At 27.3% G+C, this 25159-nt stretch overlaps 1 protein-coding gene across 2 annotated transcripts in view; it reads left to right on the top strand.

Moving 5' to 3' along the window:
* Nucleotides 1-25159, top strand: part of cic (Putative transcription factor capicua) — a 1044991-nt gene that overhangs the window by 831686 nt on the left and 188146 nt on the right. For both annotated transcript variants that reach the window (XM_089595817.1, XM_089595818.1), the window contains one exon: nucleotides 4340-4529. In XM_089595817.1, the coding sequence (XP_089451943.1) occupies nucleotides 4340-4529 (190 nt within the window). The remainder of the gene's footprint in view (nucleotides 1-4339; nucleotides 4530-25159) is intronic.

The raw sequence follows: 25159 nt of genomic DNA, 5'->3' as shown, positions 1-25159 counted from the left end.
TAAAATTGGTCACAGGGAGTTCTGGATTTTTGTGGTTGTTATATAGCTTATTTAACTAGGTTATTTACTTAACCGTTCTAAATTAGGCGATACTTCCGCAGTTATTATTATTTTAAAATTATTGAACGTTTGAATTTTGTACATGTTGTTGTATCATGACATATATATACATGTAAAAAATAATGAATGTAACATCGTTTTAAAATAATAGTAACACAAAAAAAATTGAATGCACCAAGAACCTTATTCTTAGGAGTCAATTAAATCAATTTGATGATGATTATATTATGAATTTCAATTAATTATTTCTTTATAATATCACACAATCAGACATAAATTACGTATTTCATTATTATGTATAAAGTCCATTTATTTAACTCCCTGGGGATGTGGAAAAATAAATGAAAATAATTATTTTTACAACGAAGTATAATAAAATGTATTGTAAGTAGAGATGAATTTTATTTTATAGAAAAGGTTGTGATGGGACAAGAAAAATGGTGTGGAAAGGCTGTAGGGGAACATTGCTTGAGGCTATGATTTTTTTACAAGCTATATTAAACGGGCTTATTACTATCTACGTTATGGACATTACCATCGTAAGGCAACTATGTCCTACACTTTTATTTCATATTAGTTGAAACAAGTTGTTTTTTTTTTTAAGTAATTTTTTTTATCAATGAAATAGTTAGTGCTTGTGTTTCTGTATTTTTTTTTTTTATTATTTATTTTAGTTGATTCTTGTAACTATTGTAATAATCAATGCAGGTTTTTCTGTACTATTTTTTAAATATGTTATTACTGTTAAGTGGTTTAGATTTCTTACAAGCCCTACCAAACAAACTATATGACGAGATTTTGCTAATTACACAACAAAAAAGAGCCTCCAGTCGCATTATAATAAATCTTTATTTCTTAATGTTTATTTTTTTCTACTACAAATGGTTTTGTCAGTAAAAGCTCTATTTTTCCAATACGCATTTGAGTTATAGTAGTCTACTATCTTGTCAAAAATAGTGATGTTTTATGGTTCAGCCTTCAGTCGTTGTCATGGCTTAGTGGCAAAACTATTATCCACGAATTTTTGAATTGACAAGAAAATGCGTAAATCATAAAACTGTAAATTGGTGACACATAGATACACAATAATGTAAAAAATAATTCTTCTATTACATTTCTACAATGGACAATTGGGTGTTGATAGTTTCTCTCTAACTGGCTAAGTTAAGTTTTTAGTGGTTCGTTATAAGTAATTTTTATTGCAGTAAATATTAAGCGTATCTCATATTTTTTAAATTAAACTTAATTTATTATAACGGAAACGCTACTAGTTCTCAAGAAAATAATTTATTACTTTGTAGAATACGGTTCTTTTTGGATGTTAAATTTAATAGATAATCCTAACATGGACTGGGTTAGCCCAAGAGTAGAGAAATTTGTTTTACTCAAAATATTTCCGCAAAGGTTAAGCTTGTTGGCCTTTCCCATGTTTTAAGCCTAGCGGTCAATAACATCCGTAGTAATCGGTGAGGATGGTTGTTGGTTTATTTATGTAAAAACTTTAGTACTGATTAGTGGGTATGGTCATTGAGTTACTTATGTGTAAGCTTCACTGACAGCGTACGGTATCTTCGATTGATGATGGGTTGTACGACACGAAATGTGTACTTATCTTTCAAGATGCAAGTATATAAGGTAGACATATTTCTAAGTAATCGGAAATAAATTTATATGCTATGAACAATAATTTATGATAGCAATTGTAAAATACTAAGAACTTGATTGAGTTTTAATCAAATGAAAAAACTAAAATTCGACCTGAAGTGTTGAAACTAAATGTAAAAGTGTGAAACATTGTTCAACCTCGTCAAAAATAAATAAAACTGACTCTTAGAAGCCTAGCTAAGATTGAAACAGGCTTAAAATGTATTCCCAAAATTAATCAAAAAAAACTTAGCCTTTTAATTCTAGAGATTTTTGAAGATATACTTCTATAGGCGCGTTATACGCCAGAGTAAATCAACGATTTTAGAATTCTGACCCTGAGAAAATATGAAGAGGAAATGGATTTATCATTATACTCCCAGCTCACTCCACTCCGTTGCATCTTATCTTCCCGGGCCGGTTCCGCCCATACCAAAATACACCACGCTGCTAAAACGCAATACACAATTTGAATTTTTTTGAATTTTATTTTATATTCATTTATAAGGTTTAGCAGTAATCATGGAATGCAGATATCACAATGATGTTGAGTTTTCTAGAGAGTCTAAAATACGCAAGACTTTTATGAATTTTTTTGAATGTTTGTTATGGATAATTTTTAAGAGAAGTATACAAATAAAAATTATGTGGTTAGCATAGGTTCTTATGGGATGTTATCTCAATTTTGATATCAACAAGGACCAGAATTTTTGAAAAATTAAAAAATATTTTTAAAAAAGCACTCTTGCAAATTAATTATTGTTTAACTATTTAGTGTCAAAAATTTTAAGGCATGTTATACTGCATTTTTGACAATGCCAATGTCAAACGTAAGTAAAATATCTTTAAGGTGCAAGAGAGGGTGAGCGGTAAAGGGGGCTGAGCTGCGCAGGCAGAGGAAACTCTGTTTTTCTTGCCCCTTTAAATAATAATCCTGAACCTCCTTAACTAATTCGCTCATAAGAAAAGTAATCCAGAACTTTTCCAATCTACTATAAGCGGCTCTGATTTAAGATGATCAGTTACTTCTGGTAATGGTGAGGTTCGTAACTTATTTTTTAGTAAAATTAATATTTAGTATTTATTCATTAATTTAGTTTTATTATAAATTATGTTAATAAATGCACTATTCTTTTAATAAACTAATTTTCTCTTTTATAATTTTTTTTTAATTTTAAAAGTAGTATATTTTAGTAGCAGGCTTCCTATACATCAATAGATATTTATTTATTTATTAATTTTTTAATAAACAAACAATTGTTTATACAGTTTTTAAATTTTTTTTTTAATTTCCAAAAATTTTCAAGCAGTTTTACATGATGCTTTTTTTTCCATAAATAATTTATTTATACAAGATTCTATGACTATATTCATTGATCTTCCTTGCATCTTGTTATTTCACAATTTTTTTAATCCTGATTAAGATAATTTTTTGACTTTAAGACGTTCATGACAGTTAGCATAGTGAGAGCTCAGAGAGCTAAAAAGAGAGAAAATGTGTAGCAACGCTAGCAATTATTTTTCTCATATAGATATACTTATATACACTCTTTAAAGCATAGTAAATCCTTTCTTTTTTATTGTATTAAAAAACGACTTATGAATCAGCTTAAAATTTTTGTAGGTGTATCTATAATTAATTTATCATCATGAAACGAAAATTATAAGATTTCTACCGACTATACCAATATAATTTTATGTAATTTTTTTTAAAGTTACATGTCAAATCGAGATTTCTTAAACTAAGCATTTTTTAAAAAGGTTACAGTGAAACAATCCGCGATTTTTTGTAGGTATTTTTTATAACATTTTAAATATACGTTCGATATTTGAATAAAACCCATGTGTAAAGAACATCCTAAAGTAACTGGTATGTATGCGACATTCACTGGCATGTGATACTACCTTGTTGATGACAAAGCAATACTACAGAATAGTTTTTTTGAGCCTCTTAGGTGTAAATATAGTGTGGATATTTAAATATGAAATAGGAATAAATGTGTAAGTGTGTGTAACATATGTGAGCGTGACATTAGAAATGTAATCAACGTAAGTGATAGGAAGTTTTTTGAGATCATCGCCATGATTTTAATAGAAACTTCTGTTGTCTACGTAATACATTTTTCATATTTGTTTATTTATTAAATATTTAAATATTTATTGCAACCACATGCAATTGACGTTTATACAGTGATTCCAACAATAATTGTTCCGCTTTCGTACACATTATGGTTTCATAGATAGTATATTTAAATTTGTATATTGTGTGCCACAAAGTTTTATAGGAGTATAACTTTGTATGTGTGTACCTAATTACCCACTATCCGCTGGTTAATGTATTATACCTATAATGTCGAAAGTCTCTTGTTTTTTCTGTCACGTAAGGTTCTATAAAATGTAAGTAACTAATAATCATGACTCAAAGAATTTTTTAGTAAGTAGTGACAAGATTCAAAAAAAGTGATATTTAGTCTTTATTATGTGAGAAGTGAACAAAGCCATAATATGATCGTATATCTTTAATAAAATTTTGCAGAAGTCCAGCTGAAACAACACTTATATTACTGTAAATAGACTAATAAATTTCAGAAAATTTTAAAATATTTAATTTTCAAGTACTGTTTCTTATTTTTAGGGCCTTCCTCTTACTCGACACTAGAATGCCAATTCTTTAATACTTCCAAAGATGCCGATACTACCACAAATACTGTAGATATTTCAGAATTGAAGTCAAAACAATGTGGCTCCTCAGATTTATTGTTATCTACACCTGTTTGTAATAAAAAGTCTTTTTTTAAGAAGAATGTTGAAGACGGTATGGACAGGTAAGTTAATTTTGACTATTTAAAAGTTATGGTTACAATACTTTTATCATCAACAAGCGGCTTCCACCCTGCTTCGGCTTCACCCGAGATTTACTGAGTGGAGCAACATACTGTATTGACTCGTAATTATCCTTTCTAAAAAATTCAGTTTGAAATCCATGCAGTTTTGATCGAATAATCAGCTGGAAGAAAGTATAAAAAAATATGATATTGCTGAAAGGTCCTGTTCATTTTTTATACCATAAAATAACTATTGGCTCATGAGCAATCAAATTATGTATGATTTTTCTTAAAATGTAAAATGAATAGTTTAATAATAGTTTAGTTATTATATCTATTTTTATTCTTATCATAAGATTATTAGTTTCGTTAAAAGAAAATGATATTACTAGAGTGAAGAATAAATGTGCATCGAGTGTACTTTTAAACCTCATTTTACACATTTATCCGCACCCAGGGAGGACTTTTTTCTTATTCTTATATATTTCTTAGGAAAATTTCTTGAAAAAGAAATTGTGTGATTTTGTATTGTGAGTCTTAAGTATATAGGATATTGAGAGAAAGGGCATGTATAGAGCATAAAGAGTGCTTGCATAAGAAGTGCCGCCATCTATCCAAATTCATCTCTTGATGTAATGGTTGAGATGTATTAACATTCTCTTGCATACCTATTGGTCGTATTTAATTTCTTGTTATTGTTTTTGGTAATTGTTTTAGTTTTTCCTATTATTTACAGTGAGGTTTGAGTACTTCGCATTGTGTCATAATATTTCGAGAAGATAAGATTTGAGTTATTTGCTAACGTTTTTTTCTGCCTTATAGTTATTTTTATGTCTTATTTCTGCATCTATTTGCTATTTTACTTTTTTTCAGAGTATTTAATTATATTTATTTTACAACTCAAAATATGATGTTTTTGATCATAGGTCTTATACATTTTGTTGAGTAATGCCTTTTTTCTGCAGCTATAGCTGGGCTACTATAATATACTTTATCTACTCAGAAGAAAAGGCGACTATTTACATCGGTAGTGAAGTATTTTTTTGGCAAGATTTTTGACATAATTTGTTTTTCATCTCTATAAAAAATGTGATATTGTTTTTATATTGTATGGCTCAGACTTTAACAAAGCCTTCTAGATATTAGGCGTTTTACGTCAAATATCCTAGCACAGCGCGCGACCGCTAAAACACTCATTTTTTAAGCTCATGATTGTGGTGTTATATTAGATTAGAAAAAATTCTTTAACTCATAGGATTGATGCATATTTTCCTTAGCTTTCTGATGCTGTCCTTAGTTAAAAAAAAGTACTTTCACATAAAAAAAAAAAAAAACATAAAATGCATTATTTTTTAAATAAGAGCATTTTTGATAGTTTTTTTAATGCTTTTAATCAAAACAGCAAGATTTTTTACGTCAATGTAGTACTTTTTAGAATGCTGCTTTTTGTTTATTTTGAAGTATAAAGTGACGAAGTCGACGCTGTGTGGTGGCGCTGTTGCGTCGAGCTACACTGCCTAGCCCACTTATGTTTTTTTTACAAAGTATTTCCGACTTTTGATGCATAATTTATTTTTACATCAGCCTTTCTGAAAGAAAAAATAAAATTGAATAGTTTTTGAAAATACCATGCAGCGTTGATTATTAAAATAATCGTTATCGTTATTAATATTGTTTCATCTTTCGCTTGTTTTGTTATCATTGTTACTTAAGTCCATTTCTCCTTCCCCAAAGCCTTAACTTAATGGTATTCACTCAACTTTGTAATATTAAATACTTTTAAATGTACAAATTTACTTATTGTAGATTTAACGTTATTTAGTAGTACCTCTCGAGTAATTTAGTAAGTAGTAATTACTCTCGAGTTCGAGGTTCTCAAGAAATCGAGTTTACAAAATTTACAACGTTGAGACCGTCATATTGTGTTATAGCTGGAAGTAGTAGTACATATGACGTCTGCGTATGCGTACACCGTGTAAAATATAAAAATCGAATGAAAAATTAATGCTTGATGCTATCGACGGACTAAACAAACAATACGAAACTACAGTGTAAAAATTATCACAATTGTCAAGTCTCTCAAAGGACCCCGCAGCAACTCAATGGACTTTTGGTTTTCGCTTAAATTGGCTGAAATTATTATATGTTGTAGATTATGATGTTCTAAACAAAAGTTTACGTAGACGTAAGTCCCAAAAATGGACAGTTTTTGATCAAATGATTATTTAAGTCGCTGATCCTGCAAAGACTAGTTTGACAGGCAATGCAGTACAGTTAATGGATGTTGCTCGTTCAATGTACAGAGATATAATCGGTAAGGGTAATGTCAAGTGCATCTATCGTCCTTGACTATCAATAAGCGTAATATAAAATAATTCTTCTTAAATCAATAGTAGCATAGCTCATTTGAATTATTGTCTTTTATGGAAAATTAATAGGCTCTAGTATGAGAAAGCTTATCTTATAATGAACTCATCAAAAATAACATCTTGCAAATCACTGACGAGGCATGTTTCAAAATAATGGCTGCACTATCACTTTAACCAGTATCGACTCTCACAAATTCTAGGACTTGCTTGGTGAAAAATTAGTTAAACTGAAAACAGTCAACTTTTTTTTACTAAACAACAATTGATATTTGTAAATAATTTGAAAAAAATCTCTGAAACAAGAGAATTGATAGTAAGTTTGGATTTTTCAGACAATTCTGCGTTTGTCGTTTAAAATTTCACTGAATCGTTCCATTAGAACGATTACCAAACATCAGTTTTTACTTGCGTAGCATATTTTCTAAACAACGGTTAACTTGAACATCAAAGTATTGCAATAATTTTAGACAACCTTACCCACAACACAGTTTTGGTGTACGAGTATGAAACATAGGTTTATTCGATACGCTGTGCGTGGGGACTTGATTGTGAGCCATCTATTGTTGATCTCAACACCTCTATTTACACACGCGACTCACAGCCCGTGCTGCGCTTTCGTACGAGTGCGTGTGTACATCGAGGTCTTTACAGAGCCACATTAGATGGCTCTAAATCTAGTTTCCCGCGCACTTTGTGTCGAAAAGTTGTATACACCACAGGTGCGAGAGGTTATGTGACTGACACACGTGCGTCAATCGCGTTCCCCGTGTACTAGTATCGTAATGTACTAATTAATTTTTTGCAAACGAAATTTGAAATCAAAAGATATTTTCTTTCTCGGATAGTGTGGCTCAACTCTTTAACAATAAGAGCTATTTAGAAAATCTCTTACTTCCTAAGAAAGACTTTAAAACTCAGGCTGAATGGGAATTTCTTTCACCTCGCACGATAAGAGCCTATGTGACGTTATTGTTACGAATTTAAAGCAAGAAGCACAAAAAGCAAGGCTGCAGCATTCCTCTGGTACGAGCATCTTAATAGCACTTGATCTTTACATTTGAGCAAAAAGTTATTACTAAGTGACTGAAGTATTGTACAGTAGTGAGAAGTTATACAATGAAACAGCCTCAGAATAAAATCTAGAACGAAAGTGGTCGAAGAAATCCCGGATACACTGATCACCATAAAATTATTTCATTAAATGAGTCTACAATGCAATTGAAAAAAAGTCTTTAAGTTCAGAATAATATATTTTTCCTAAGATAAAAGTTGGACAACAAAATAGAAATAAAATAATATCAAAGGTGGTAAGTAGGAGAAAAGCTCTCAAAACAAAGAAAAGTAAACAATAAAATGCTATTGTTATGCTCGATGCTACTGTTAGTATAAAAGAGTGTGAATAAATAATTAAATTGTTTTAGTTAAATACTCATAGAATAAAATCATTTAGAAGTAACTGTAATGACAAGCACTGTGTCAGGTTAGGCCTGGCCAGGTACCATTAAAAAAATATTAAAAATGCCCTCGTTTGAAGAAGAATGCATTGAATGTTTTTTTTTGTAAAACTGATATTTTTTTAAAGAAAGACATAATAATACAACAATAAAAAGATTATTCAGCTAAAGTTTAGAAAGAAAAGGTCTGTGAATTTAATTGTTCTTTATTTGGATTAAAGACTCCTGCTAGGAGATGTAATAAAAAGTTTAATAAAGCAGTAAAAGAATACAAAATTTCCTAACTTTCCATATCACAGAGCCATGTTTTTTTACTTAAAAACAGGGTATTAAAATGTTAGTTTTGTTGCTTTGTGTTTATAACATAATAGTCGCCAGCAGTGATGTTAAAAAATCAAAGAAAAGTTGAACATGAAAATTCATTAAGATCAAAAAAATAAAAGAATGACACTCAAAAATAGATTATAAAAATAAAATTTCTTTACAATGCTCAGCGCGCCAACCCCTCATTTTTTAATATCAGTTAAACATTTCATTTTTTCAGTTTGCCTTTTACAGTTTAATTAATATGAAAGATGACACTTTTACAAATAAATGCCTGGTTTCTAATTTCAGAAAACATCAAAAAATATAAAATTTGGAAGACATACAAAAAATATTATATGAATGATTTTATTGACAATAATTAAAATTGTGCACTTTTACATATAAATAAAACTTTAAAATTAGAATACAAATCATGTGAAAATGAAGATTTACCCACACCAAAAAAATTGATATAAAAGAAAACGGTACCATAAAAAAATTGTTTTTTGTACTCAAATGTTTAATTCAATGTATAATAAATTAAATGCAGATCAAATCACAATTTTTAAAATTACCAGTGATTCACAGGGTGAAATTTTTTTTACTAATGCCCCAATAGGTTGAGGGAAAAACATTTCTACATAAAACGTTAACTTATTATTTCATTTTCGTGGAAAAAAAGTTTTATCTATGGCATGGACTGGTATAACATTTATTTTACTTCAAAAAATAGTGACAAATCACAAAGCATTTTGTTTACCATTAGATTTAAACAATATGGAAAGTTCATTCTTGGAATTCGAATCTGAAAAACAATTTTGAGAAAAGAGATTTTATCATACAAGACAAGGCTTCTATGATCCGAAAAAAACCTCAGAAATAATTACAACATCGTTATATGCTTTATGCAATACTTATATCCATTTTGGTGATATATTAATTGTTTTAGGACGAAATTTTTAAAGATTCTTTCAGTTTCCAGAAATACTAATAGAAGCATGACTGTACAAAAGAGTATTGAATCATCTCTAAGCATTGTTTCGTACTCCAAAACGTAATATTATTATTCGTTTAATAGACAGAGCATTTTCTAATTCATCATCATTACCTTTTGTTTCATGCAGCAAACAATTTCCTTTACTCTAAGCATTTGTCACGATTATGAATGAATCTCAATGTAGACTTTTTATAACATTAAATTATATTTGAGAAAACCACTGTTTTCGGATGGTCAATTATATGTCACGTTATCAAGATGGAGACATAGAAATGAAGTTTATATTCAAATAGAACGAGATAATGATTTGAAAATAGATAATATTGTTTAGAAAAAAACTTTTAACGGTAATTTATCTAAGGTAGATAAAAAAAAAATTTTTATTCATGTGCAGGAGTATAAAATTGTCTGGAAAAAGTTAGAACAGATATTTGATCATTGTTCAGACTATGCTGTTAATGAATTATAATCTTTTACATAGGATTTAAAGTAAGAAATAAAAGGTTTTACTCGAAATTCACGACTCTATCTTAAAATAAGAGTTATTTGATATAAATTATTTGACATAATTACTTTATTTTTAGACGTAAATTATGAATAACGTGATTTCATAATTTAAAAAGTAATAACTGATTTTAAATTGCATTAATGGAACAGAATCTTTAGAAATGTTAAGAACCGTCAACGGAATACTTTTTAGTACATTTAAAGATACTACTGTTGCTGTAGGTTTAGTGGAACACGATTTCAAAATTCATAATATTTTCAAAGAAGCATGTAACGTTATGCTGCCATGCCGATTGAGAAATTTTTTTACGTGGTTCTTAATTTCTGAAGATATTTAATGCAAAAATTTATGGAAAAAATTAAAACAAGTATAATTGAAGATTTTAAGAAAGGAAAAAAAAATGATGCTTTACTACAGCTACAGAAGTTCAATTTTGGAATTAATGAAAACTTTAAAAATCTACTAAAAAAGCCTTCGATTAAAAAAAAAAGTTTTTAAATTATTATTAGATACTGGGAAAAAAAAAATTGAATCATTGCAAGTGCCGAATAAATGGAAAACAACTTACGTTTTTTCCGATATTTTTGGTAAAGATATTAACTTTCATTAAATAACCTTAGACTTACTTTTCATAACAAATATACTTACTTTTTTAATAACAAAATTCCAAATCATGTAAAAATAATGTGAGAACATGTTACAGCAAAGATTATGCTACTTATAAAGGTATAATAAATGTGATAAAAATGTATAAATAAATTTCCAATGGAGTTTCTAAACGATAATTATAAAGGCTTATCTCAGTAAAAACTTCATTTAAAAATTTAAACAATTGTTATGTTGATATGAAATAATACAATTATCAAACTTATTGAGCATAAAAGACAAAACAAATCAGTGTGCCACAGCACTATCTTAAGGATGATTAGATAATGTGTTAACAAATTATACAGATAAAACAGTTTTTAAGGAAGTAGTAGAAAGTGTTTAAAGAGGGCTAGAACAAATGTTAGAGCGTTACTCAGATAATGTGTTTAGAAATTGTAAAAAGGCTAAGGTCAGTTTCTTGAAAAGTATAGGAAGAGCTGAAAGGGGGGTGGTAAAAGTAGTTCAACGAAAATTTACATGATAACCCACATACTTTTACCTTATGTAGCGATTCAGCTGAAGGACGTCAGGAGGTAGTTCTTCAAAATGGTGAGGAAAGCTGATTGAGAGAAATTTAATCTAATGAAAATAAGGTAAATACCAATAGAATTTTATCTTATAATCATTATATAATTTAGAAATATACATATATATGTTATGTCATGATTATGGAGCCCTTTTTGAGATAAATGCAGGTTTATGGAGCCCGAATCTGTTTATGGTGCCTGGGCTCCATATTTTTTTATTATATTCTAGTTTATGGAGCTCGGGCGTCATAAATAAGTTTGCAGAATTATACTATCAGAGTTTATGGAGCCTGGCACTAAAATTATGTATTATACACTACCAATTATATTTGTACTCAAAGAATGCATGATTATTAAAAAGATTAATAACTAAGTAAAAAAAGGCTAGGTAAATTTCTTTTACGTCGAATATTAAATAAAGAGTTATTGGTGGCAAAATAAGAAAATAATTATTAAATAAGACAAATAGTTGCGATGTTGACGATCGACAATAATGCAGATTCAAAACGAGTTTTGTTCTTTAAAGTATGATTATACAACGTGCTTTAAAATTCAGGAAATAAAATACGCTTATACTAATTGTAGAAGTAACAAATAAAGAAATCTATGTTAATAGACTGGCTTAAAACAAAATAATAAGTTATATTATTTGACCTTACGAATAATAAGAATATACTCTTACTATTTATAACTCCTTATTGTATTTAATAGTAATGACTAACCTTACATAATTTTAGAAAGCCTAAATAATGCCTACAGGCCGATCAACATGAAATAAATTTTTAATGGCTTATAACCAAGAAACGTATGATGATGATAAAAGATACTGTAAATATAATTTATAAATTATTTGAGGTAGCGCCAAACAATGATGATAAAATATTTATTTTTATTAAAAAAAAACTAAAAAAATTACTACTTTTAATTACTGCAACAGTGAAAATATGACAGAGATAAAGATTTTTGAAAATACCAATACCGTCAGATAATTTTACTATCTCAAAGACTCTAATGATACATTAAATGGCTTTTTAACAAAAGTCCGAAAATATACATCAAATTCAAAACAAGTAAAAGAACACGATTAAATAGTACGTTGGATATAGTAAAACGGAGAAAGTTGAAGATATTCACAGTTAACGCTATACAGAGAAAAATATCTTAATGCTTCATGGCTAGTATACTGATATTATCAACCTGACATACAAATTAAAACACAAGAAAAAAGGTTAATTCACAACAAACCATTGAATTACAAAAAAAAAGGATATTTGCGAAATTTGTGAACTATCTTTATTAAAAAATATCGAATGAAGGGATAATGGTGATCTAGCAGAAAAAGATCCTTATTTGAAAAAATGTATCAAGATACTTACGACCAATTTAAATAAGTGAACTGTTTAATTTCAGTCTTAAATAGTTTATTCATAGTTAGTTGCCAAAGATATAAAAAATAAAACATTTATAACAGTCACTAAATTATAATTAATTATATTAATCTCCGGAACCCTCACAGCATATCACTAAAATCTTAAAGTTGATTTGTTTTACCTTAAGAGATTTCAAAATAAGATTATTATATCGTAATACCGAAGTTATCTAATTCCATTAGAAACAACGAATCATAAAAATGTTCAAGAAATGAGGTAATTATACTTCATGCCATTTCAAAAAAGTGACATTTATACCTTAAACACACTGGACAGATATTGGCAACCATAAATTTAAAAAAGTAGAATAAAATGAACACAAAATGGTTGATAACGAACAATTGCACTACAGTCAAATAGGATGGTAAAAACGCACATGAATAGCTACTTGTAGTAGTGGTAATAAATTACATCAATGTAACCAAATGAGAAATAACGAAAAATGAGAAATCGCTTACTTACTGACGACCGAGATCAGCGAAGAAATAGTACAATCCTTGTCGATAATGGCATAATTTTTAAAATTACTTTATCTAAAAGGATGTCATTAAATTGGATGACCTTTACAAAGTATCAAGTAAATTTGACAACTTATTACATAATCAGTGAAAAAATTAACAGATTAGCATAAAGCTAAGTACATATTATCAATAAACAAGTACATCATTGAGAAAGTGCATGTATGGATGGTAATAGAGAGTGCTTGTATAAAAAGTACCACCATCTATACATATGCACCTACTGATGCAATGATTAAACTGTATCGACGATCGCTTGTATATGTATTGGACGTATTGAATTCTAATTTACTGACAAGCATTACAGTCACATGCCTACAATAAACCAGTACCTCTAATTGCTTTAATACCAACCACAATTGCTAAGAAAAAATAATCTAAAATAGCTTCGGTGTTACCTGTAGACTTATTCTCATATCAACAAATTGAAATGTCTCATAGCGTACTAACAAATATCAAAGACAACGTAAAATATTCATCATTACATACAAATTTAGGTGCAGAGAAAGGATAGTAGTATGAAAGTTATTATATCTGTAAAAAGTATTAGTATACTACTAACTGCAAAGTAAAAAAACAAACGCTCGCAAATATGAAGATTTTAAAGATAACTTATATTGTTAAATTTTTTTTTCCTCATAACAATTTTAATCTTTCTCATAGCAGGCAATATACAGTGGGTATAGGACATTTATTTTGGTTAAGAACATATAAAAGATTGTGACTATATAAAAGCTTTCAAATAATTCAATGATTTTCATGATTTATCAATCAATATGTTGTGTAAGGACGTTTGGGAGAAATAATAAAATGCAAAGATAAAAATGATATTGAGTTTTCTAGATAGTCTGAAATACACAGCATTTATATGAATTTTTTCAATATTAATACAAGGTTACTTTTAAAAAATAATAAGCATGAAATTAACATACGCTGTTATGTAATGTAACCTTAATTTTTTAATGTACAAGGATTAAACTTCTTTAATAATAATGAGAATTTAAAAAGTACCTATCCTATCTACAAACTCCTAACTGTTTAATAATTCAATGAGTAAAGATTTAAGTCATGCAATTCAGCGTTTAAAGCAATGCCAACGTCTATCATAAAAAAAACAATTGCTTTTGTTGAGTGCACAATGATGAAAGCCAAGCTACGCGACCAGGGGGAATCTGTCTAGCTTGACCCACTGAATTATACTTCTAAATCTCCTCAATGGACAACTGCCATTAATTGCATCAGCTACGGCAAATTAATTCTCTTTTGTAAGCAATATCAGCGACCATATAGGAAAAAATGTTATTCTTGTAAAGTCCGTGAAGAAACTCGTAACCATTTGAAGTGACTAAACACTACAATGTATATCTTAAATACGTTAATACAGCTGGTTACAACATAGGTAAGAAGTAACACGATCATAAGATAGTGGCTGGATTTCAATCAATTATATCAAAATACTAAATGCTTATAACAAACAAAGGAAAACAGCAGTAATTAACATTATCATATTGTAACAACTTAATGATTGTATGCCATCCACAAAAAAGGAACAAAGAAAAAACAAAAAACATTAAAAACAACGCATAGTTACCACTCCATAAGATAATAAAGTTTTCTGCTGTCGATCTATTAAATCAATATCCACGACTATACTTTAAAATAAAGCTCAAACATGAAAAAAAAAAATTAGATCATAATTGATGTTTGTTTTAAAAACATTTAGCATTACTTTTGATAATTCACACATACAGCTCTAAATACAAAAAACAATAAAACAAGAACAAAATATGATGAGGGTAACGAATACTACTTAAAAATACTTTTTGATTGTAGGCAGCATTTATGAAAGTAAAGATTAATTATAAAAACGATTGCAAAAAAAAATCAAACAGTTATTGTTTGGTTCCTCAAGCTAGTGTCCTTCCATAACTCATAGCTTTTAACTGCAATAGATAGTCTAAAAGATACAATTCAATTATTTAAACTACTTTACTTTCATGCGTCATAGATTTTAGACAGATATTAACGACCGCATATAAAAATAACAATAATAGTTATAACAATAATCATGACAAAGAAAAACATATTAACAAAACTATTGCCGCGTTTTTAAACTTAAAGGAGTACATATTGACTGAGATAGTAAAAATAACGATTGCAATAGAGAGTAAAAAAGTTATAATTCAATTACATAAACTACTTTATCTTAATACCTAACAGCATATAAAAAAATACTGGTGACTGTACAAAAAAAAAATAATAATAAGTAAAAGCAATTCGCAAAAACAATAGTCTTAACAATCCCATGGATATTAACAACTTACATAAAATAAAAAAGAGATTTAAAATAGAGTCAAAGTACACATGACTGATTCAAGTAAATAGAAAAAGCAATTTTCGTATTTTGTGAAATCAAATATTACGTAATAACATAGAATACAATAAGTACAACTCCAATAGAAAGTCCTTACGTTACAGTTTAATTACTCAGGCTACTGCACTTTCAATACCTCACAGATGCAGATACATATTGACGACCGCACATAAAAAATTAATAATAGTATATCTTGTGATATAAATTAGCACACATTTACAGATATAATAATAAGAGCAATTTTGATAGTGAGTGAAAAGTTACAAAGAAAGTGCTTCAACTACAATAACTCTTGACAAACGCACCTAGGGAAAAAAATTATAGCAATAATAAAAGAAATAAAATTCAGTTAGTTGCCAACACAAATGATAAAAAACTCTGTAATCAATACAAAAAAGATACTTGCAGTACAAGTATTAATATTATAAAATGGTGACATCGAAAAATAAGCGAAGTCAATAATAAAAAAAATGAGAAAACAAAACAATCTTTGTTTCATATAATAAAGTAGCACATAACGACCAAAATAATAAATACAATGGCATTGAAAAGTCAAGAAAATACAATTAAATTACATAAACAATTTTACTTTTATACCTTATAGCTTTTAAATAAATATTTACGACTGTACACAAAAAAAAATATTATAAGTAGAAGCAATTTATTAAATTAACTATTACAAAAAAACCCAGAAAAATTAACGACCGACAATAAATTTCAAATGAATGAAGAAAACAGTTGCTGTATTTTGTAATATAGTGTAGCAAATTACAAAAGAGATAATAATAAGTACGATTGCAATAGAAAGTCCGAATAACTTGAAGACAGATATTCACGAACGCACAAAAAAAATATAACAGTCATAAGTAAAATAAGTTCAGTTACGAACGCTGTTGATAGAAAAATCTATAAACAATGCAAAACAAGATAGTTGCTATACTATAATTAAAATGACAAGAGAGTGACGTCAAGAAATTAGCAAAATTAATAATGACAGAAAAAATTAAATGAACAAAACAATTGCCATAATTTATAACATTAAGTATGGCATGATAACAGCGACAACGATAAATACGATTGTAATAGAAAGTCAAAGAGTTACTAACCAACTACATAAGCCGCTTGGCCTTCATACTTCAAAGCTTTTACGATTAAATAACTTAAGCTACTGAACTTTCATACCTTAGGGATTTTAGGCTAACATTGACGAATTTGAGTATGAAAAAAAATTATAATAAAAACAAAAGAAATAAGATTTAGTTACCAACACTATTGATAAAAAATCCATAAACAATGAAAAACAGACAATTGCTGTACTAGTTCTAATATAACTAAATAATAACGTCAAAAATCGACAAAATTAATAATGACAAAAAATTTTTTAAATATTGGCAACCAAAATAATGTGAAGGTAATTATAAAATGCAGTCAAGAAGCTAATAATTGTTAGTAATAAACATAAAATTTCCGTAATTTGTAACATAAAACAGCAAACAACTACAAAGATAATAAATATACAAGTTCAATAGAACAATAAAAAGTCCCAATCTAATTACAAAAAATAGTTGATCCTTTTATATTTCAATGTTTTAAAAATGATATTGACGACCAGATACTAAGAAAAAAATAGATAAGTAAAAGCAATTCAAGAAATAAAAATAATTACGAACAATTCCGTGGATGATAACAATCGATCATACATTCAAATAAATGAAAAAAAAGCAATTGCCATGATTTGTAACATAAAATAGCAAAAAACAACAAAGAAAATAATAGATACAATTGCTATAGGAACTAGAAAGGAAAAAATTTAATAACATTAACTAACGTATTCTTATACATTACAGCTTTCAAACATGTATTGACAGCCATACATGAAAAAATGATTTATCATGAAATGTATTGTATAAAATTTAGTTACCAACACTATTGATAATAAAATCCATAAACAATGAAAAAAAGATACTTGCAGTAATAGTAATGGTATGATAAAAAAAATAGTTAATAAAAAAAACGGTTGCCATATTTTATAATATTAGGGAGCACATTACGACCAAGATGATAAAGAATATCATTGTTATATGGAGTCACAAAGTGACAATATAATTACATAAATTATTTTACCTTAATACTGCAAAGCTTTGAAACGGATACTAGCGACCAGACACATATGAAAAAGATAAATAAGAATAAAATAAATAAATGAAACCATTGCCATGTTTTATAACATTGAGAAACACATGACAACTAAGATAATAGTAAATATTATTCTAATACAGTGAAAAACTTACAATTCAATTACATAAACAACTTTACCTTGAATCCTCAAAACTTTTAAACAGATACTGGCGACCGTAAACAAAAAAAAATTACTTCTAATAAGTGAAAGCAATGTGCTAAATCATTAATTACCAAAAATCCCGTGAATATTATCTACAAGAAATAAATGAAAGGAAATTTTGAAATATAGTTAAGGTTCTTAACACTAATTCAAATAAATAAGAAAAGCAATTACCGTATTTTATGAAATTAAATATTTTGGTACAACATCGATTACAATGAAAACGATTATAACGAAAAGTCTCAAATTTACAATTTTATTATTTAGCCTTCTTTTCTTTCAATGACTCATAGCTTAAGATAAATATCGATTGCTACACATCCAAGAAAATAATAATAATAAGTAAAATAGAATTTAGTTGCCGACACTTTTAATAAAAAATCTATTAAAAATACCAAAAAAATATCTTGCAGTACGAATATTAATATAACAGAATACTGACGTTAAATTATCAGCGAAATCAATACTTACACCAAAATAAATTTATCAAATAAACAGAAGAATATCTGTGCTATATATTATCAAGTAGCACATAACGAACAGAAAAATAAAAAATATAGTTGCAATATAAAGTCGGAAGGATAGAACTTATTTACATAAGCTCCTTTATTTTAATATCTCAGATCTTTTAAGCATATACTAGCAAGCAAACACAAAAAAAAAATTTTAATTAGAGAAAGCAATATGCGAATTTATTTATTACTGAAAATCTTATAAATAGTGACTACCATAAATAAATGTAAGAGTTTTTAACTATATTGAGCGTACTTCTTACTCATTCAAATAAATGAATGAAACAGTGGCCGTATTTTACGACATGAAATACCTCGTAACAACATAGAAAATAATAAATACAATTCCAATGGATAGTCTAAATAAAACAATTGAATGACTTGGACTACTCTAATTTTATGACATGGTAGCTTTGGACAAATATTGACGACCGCACTGAACATAAAAAATATAATATGTTGAATAATATTCCGTTACCAATACTATTGATAACAAACCTATAAGAAATGCAAAAAAATCACATGTATAACGTGTATTAATATACTATAATACTGAATAAGAAAAATAGATAAATCAAGAATATCAAAAAAATTTTTTGAAACAGTCAAAGTAATAATGACTAGAGTTAATGAACAGAAAAATTGCCATTATTTATAACTTTAAATGGCAAACAAGTACGGATATAATAAAAAACCAAAACATAAGGAACATTTAAAAGTAACAAATTATATATAGCAACGACATTCTTTTCATAATTGATAGCTTTTTAAACGATAATAACGACTGTCCACAAAAAAAGTATACTAGTTAGTTAAAAAAAATTCAAAAAAATTTCTATTTTCAAACTGTTCGTAAAATTAATGAAAAATCCTGTAGAAATTAGAAAAAATTAATTATGGCAAAAAAAAAATTATTTTAACAAATCAATTGCCATGTTTTAAGACTTTAAAAAGTAAATATCGACTGAGATAATAAAACTAACGATCGCGATAAGGAGTCAAAACGTTACAATTTAATTCTATAAATTACTTGACTTTCAAACCTCAAAGCTATTAAATAGATACTGGCGACCGTAAAAAAAAAAAAATAAATAATGAGTAAATGAAATTTGCAAAATACATAATTCAACAAATTCTTGTAGATATTATTAACAGGCAATAAATAAAATGAAATTTTAAATACGGTCTAGATACTTATGACTAATTCAAATAAATTAATGCCTCGTGTTGTAATAAAAAAAGCAAACTCAAACAAGTATAAGAATTACAATTGCAACAGCATTTTTTAAATAAACAAACTAATACTAAACCTTCTCTAAATTCATACCTTACAGCTTAGAGACAGATATGAACGACCGCAAAAAAAAATATAAATATTATAATAATTGTAGTAACTGAAAACTTATTTAGTTACCTACACTTTTAATCGTAAAAGTTTATGAACAATACAAAAAAAAATCTTAGTACTAATATGCAAAACACAAAGTGGTGATGTTAAAAAAATATGGAAAACGAGTAACGACAAAAAAAGTAAACATAGAATTTGTCGTGTATTAATGCATAATAAAGCCTTATTACTAAGATAATACTTAATACGATTACAGTAGTGTCAGAACGTTGCGAATTAACGACATGATTTTCTTCACTGTCCTACCTGACAACAATTTGACAGTTATTAGCGACCGCACAAAAAAATTGTAATAATAACAGGAGAAAAAAATTAGTTACCGACGCTTTCAATAAAAAAAATCTATAAACAAAAAAAAAAAAGTACGTGCAGTTCATGCCATGATACTTCAAAGTAGTAACATCACAAAATCGGCCAAACTAATGGTAAGAAAAAATCTTAAAAGACGGAACAAAGTCCGTGGTCGATATCATTAAATTGCAAATATTAATAGATGAAATGATAAATATAACTGCGATAAGAAGTCACATAGTTAAAAACAATTGTATAAATAACTTCAATTTCATACCTCATAGTCTTTAAACAAATATTACTACGGTCAGAAAAAAAATTTTAATTAGTTGAAGCAAGGCGTATGGTAAATTATTACAGCAATTGTCTCGTTCATATATTTCTGTTTGTCATGACCATTTATGCCAAATTCAACAGAATTTCTTGTTAGATCTACGAACATTATTAAAATTAGTAAATTTGCGCTTTACTTTTACGTACCAATAACTTAGCTTTTCGTGTACGGTCGTTAATATCTATCTGAAAGCTATAAAATTTGGTACTAAAAGATTTACTATAATTAAATTTTTACTTTTTTACGTTGTTTTGTAATTATTTTCTCAACAAATCAGTATAAAGATGCTATTTTAAGTTATAACAAAAAGTAATTTCTCTGTTAATAAATTTAGTCATTATTACCTTGACTGTATCAAAAATTTTTTGTACATCCTGCTTGTTATAATAACTTATGAAATGTTTTGTTATAGTTAATTTTTTTAATTTTCTTGCGTCATTATTATGTAATAATAATATTCGTACTGCAAGCAATTTTTTTTGCATTTTTTACCGAATTCTTATTGATAGTAATGGTAACTTAAATTTTATTTTTTTCTTATGATTTTTTTCTTTTGTGTGGTCGTCAATGTTTGTCTGAAAGCTTTGAAAAATAAAAGAACAAAAGAATAATTATTTAAATCGTAACAATTATACTTTGTGTATTATTTATTTTTATTTCTTATTACTTTTATCTTTTGTGTGGTCGTCAATATTTGTCTGAAAACTAAGCGGTATGAAACGAGAGAAGATTAAATATTTAAATCGGAACATTTATTCTTTGTATTGCGATCAAATGTAGTATTATCTCTTTTCTAACTGGCTATTTTATTTAACAAGACATGGCCATTGTTTCATTAATTTAGTTAAATCAGCCATAAATATTACGACTATATTATAAAACTTTTTTTTAATGATTGTCGAAAATTAAAATACAACAGGAATGTTGCAATTTGCTAACGCCTATTATTATTATCATTATTTGTTTTGTTAAAGATTGACAGTATCCAATTGAAAGCTATATGTTTAATTGGTAAAGTTGTTCATGTTATTTAATTGTTACTCTCGGTTTTTCCATTTCAATAATATGAGCTTTTATTATCTCAGGTGTTGAAAACTATTTTATGTCCAATAATTCATCAATTACTTTGTTCATTAGTTATTTTATTAGTTGTTACTAATATTGCCAATTTTTAGCGTTACCTATTTTTAATGTTCAACCCTGCTCTGCAGGTTGGTTAACTTGCATTGTTTGAAGACTATAATATTATTTATGTTTGTTAGTAGATTTAAAACAAATTTTCATTTTAGTTTTTTTCTGTGTTTGGTCGTTAATATCTGTCAAATCTTAGATTGTTTTTTTTTGTAACCGTATTTATGATTAACTCTGCTTTAATGTGCTTCATTGTATGACGGAACATAAGACTTGCTTTATTTATTTATTTTAAATTGATTTTCAGTTGGTAATTTTCATAAGATATTTTGTGATAGTTGACTATACAGTTTGCTATAACATAATGAAAAATTTCTTCGACCTCAGTAATATTTGCTCTGAAGCTATAAGAAAAAAAAGTAAAGTAATTTATGTAATTAACTGGTTACTGTTAATATCTCATTTGGAATTGTTATTCATATAATTTTAGTCGATATTTACTCGTTTAGGTACAAAAATATATCAATTATCTCGTTTATATGTTTCTGTTTGTCATAACCGTTTATGCCGAATCTAGCAGAATTTCTTGTAAGATCTACCAAAATTTCCATGATTATCAAGTTTTGCATTTTGCTTTTACGTACCAATAACTTTGTTTTTCGTGTCCGGTCCTTAATAATTATCTGAAACTATTAAATATAAAAATAAAGAAGTTAATATAATTAAATTTCTTCTTTTTAACGTTGTTTCGTAATTATTTTTTTAATATATTTGTAGTAAGATGCTATTTTAAATTATAAATAACAGTAATTACTCTTTTAATAAAGTACCGTCATTATAACCTTGACTGTACTTGGAAATTTTTTGTATATCATGCTGGTTATTATTACTTATGAAATGTTTTGTTACAGTTAATTTTTTTAATTTTCTTGCGTCATTATTATGTTTTAATAATATTCGTACTGCAAGTAATTTTTATTGCATTTTTTATCTATTTTGTTATGGATAGTGTTGGTAACTTAAATTTTTTTCATTCTTTATTCCTTTTTTCTATTGTGTAGTCGTCAATATTTGTCTCAAAGCTTTAAGGTTGAAAAGAAGGAAATATTAAGTATTTGAATCGTTACATTCGAACTTTATTTATTATTCATCTCTTATTTCTTATTATTTTTCTATCTTGTGTAGTCGTCAATATTTGTCTAGAAGCTAGTATTCAAATCGTAACATTTATACTTTATACCGCGATCGTATGTACTATTATCCCTGTTCTTATTAGTTTTGTTTAGGATCACCAGTATCTTTTCGAAAGCTATGGGTTAAAAAAGTCAAGTTATTCATGTAATTCAGTCGTATCTTGCTGTTTTTTTTTCTGAATAATATTATTTCTAATCTCCTCAGGTGTTAAAAATTGTTTTATGTCCAAAAACTCAACATTAATTTTTTTCATCGGTTTTTTCATTAGTTGTTACTGATACTTTCGATTCTGAGTGTCACCTATTTATAATTTTAAAACCTGCTTTGCGAGTAGTTTTTTTGCAATGTTTATAATCTTCATTATTAATAATATTTATGAGTAGATTTGAAACAACTCTTTATAATAGGTTTTTTTTATGTTCGGTCGTTAATATCTGTCAAAATTTCGATTGTACTTTTTTTTGTAATCATATTTATTATGATCTTTGGTTCATTGTGCTTCGGTATTTTACGGGAAATCAAACTTGTTTTATTTTTTTATTCTGAATCTATGATTCGCTGATATATTTTACCCGATATTTCGTAATAATTAATGAAACAGTTTGCTTTTACCTATTGCAATGTTTTCTTTGACCTAAGAAATACTTGTTTAAGAACTATGAGGTATGAAAGTAAATTTATTTATGTAATCAATTTGTAACTGTTTAAATTTTAATTGAAATTGTTATTTTCTCTATATTGGTCGATATATACTCGTTTGTGTCCAAAAACACAGCAATTGTCCCGTTCATATATTTTTATTTGTCATTTTCAATTATGCCAATTCTAACAGAAATTCTTGTGAGATGAACAAAAATTCTTAAGCTTAACAAATTTTCAATTTTCTTTTACCTACCAATAACTTTTTTTTTTGTATTCGGTCGTTCATATCCACATTAGAGATATGAAAAAGAAAAATAAAATAGTAACCTTAATTAAATTGTTACTGTTTAACGTTGTTCTGTATTTAATTTTTAACATATCTGTAGTACGATGCTATTTTAAGTTACAAATGTCAGTAATTTTTCTGTGAATAAAGTACATTGGTTATTACATTAACTGTATTCTTACATTTTTCGTTAATTAAAAATTCTTAAGCTTAACAAATTTTCAATTTTCTTTTACCTACCAATAACTTTTTTTTTCGTGTTCGGTCGTTCATATCTACATTAGAGATGTGAAATGGAAAAATAAAATAGTAACCTTAATTAAATTGTTACTGTTTAACGATGTTCTGTATTTATTTTTTAACATATCTGTAGTGAGATGCTATTTCAAGTTATAAATGTCAGTAATTTTTTTGTGAATAAAGTACAGTCGTTATTACATTAACTGTATTCTTACAATTTTCGTTAATCATGCTGTTTGTTAATACTTATGGAATGTTTTGTTATAGTTACTTCTTTTAATTGCTGCCGTCATTATAATGTTACAATAAAATTTGTACTGCAATTAATTTTTTTGTTTTTCTTTACTGATTTCTCGTAAAGAGTGTTAGTTACTCAATTTTTTTTTATTTCTTATTCTTCTTTTTTTTTTGTGGTCGTTAATATTTTTCTGTAAGCTATGAGGTATAAAAGAAGAGAAGTTTAGGTATTTGAGTCGTTTTATTCATACTTTGTACCGCAATCGTATGTACTATTACTTCCGTTCTAACTGGCTATTTTATATTCCAAGACATGGCAACTGTTTTTTGAATTTATTAAAATCAACCATATATACCTTGGCTATATTATAAAACTTTTTTTTTAATGATTGTCGGTAGTCAAAAATTACGGGAATCTTGCGATTTGCTTACTCCTATTATTATTAATATTATAAATAGTTTTGTTTAAAGTCGCCAGTATTCTTTTGAAAGCTATGGGTTAAATAGGTCTAGTTGCTTATGTAATTTAATTGTAACATTCCGTTTTTCTATTTGTATAATATAATCTTTAATTATCTTAGGTGATAAAATTTATTTTCTGTCTAAAAACTCAACAATCACTTTTTTCATTAGATTTTTTCATTAGTTATTACCGATATTGCCAATTTTTAGCGTCACCTATTTGTAATGTTAAAAACTGCTCTGCAAGTAGATTTTATTGCAATATTCAGAGACTATATTATTATTTATGATTGTAAGTAAATTTGAAACAGGTTTATATTTCAGTTTTATTCTATGTTTGGTCGTTAAGATTTGTCAAAATTTTGATTGATTTTTTTGTAACCGTATTAATAATTAACTCTGTTTTAATGTGCTTCACTAT

Source organism: Copidosoma floridanum, unplaced genomic scaffold (assembly GCF_036245765.1).
Source record: "Copidosoma floridanum isolate Cflo_tuat_1 unplaced genomic scaffold, Cflo_Japanese_pri ptg000028l, whole genome shotgun sequence".
In the NCBI taxonomy this organism is placed as follows: domain Eukaryota; kingdom Metazoa; phylum Arthropoda; class Insecta; order Hymenoptera; family Encyrtidae; genus Copidosoma; species Copidosoma floridanum.
The sequence above is the reverse complement of the archived record's forward strand: the minus strand, read 5'-3'. Positions and strand labels throughout refer to the sequence as shown.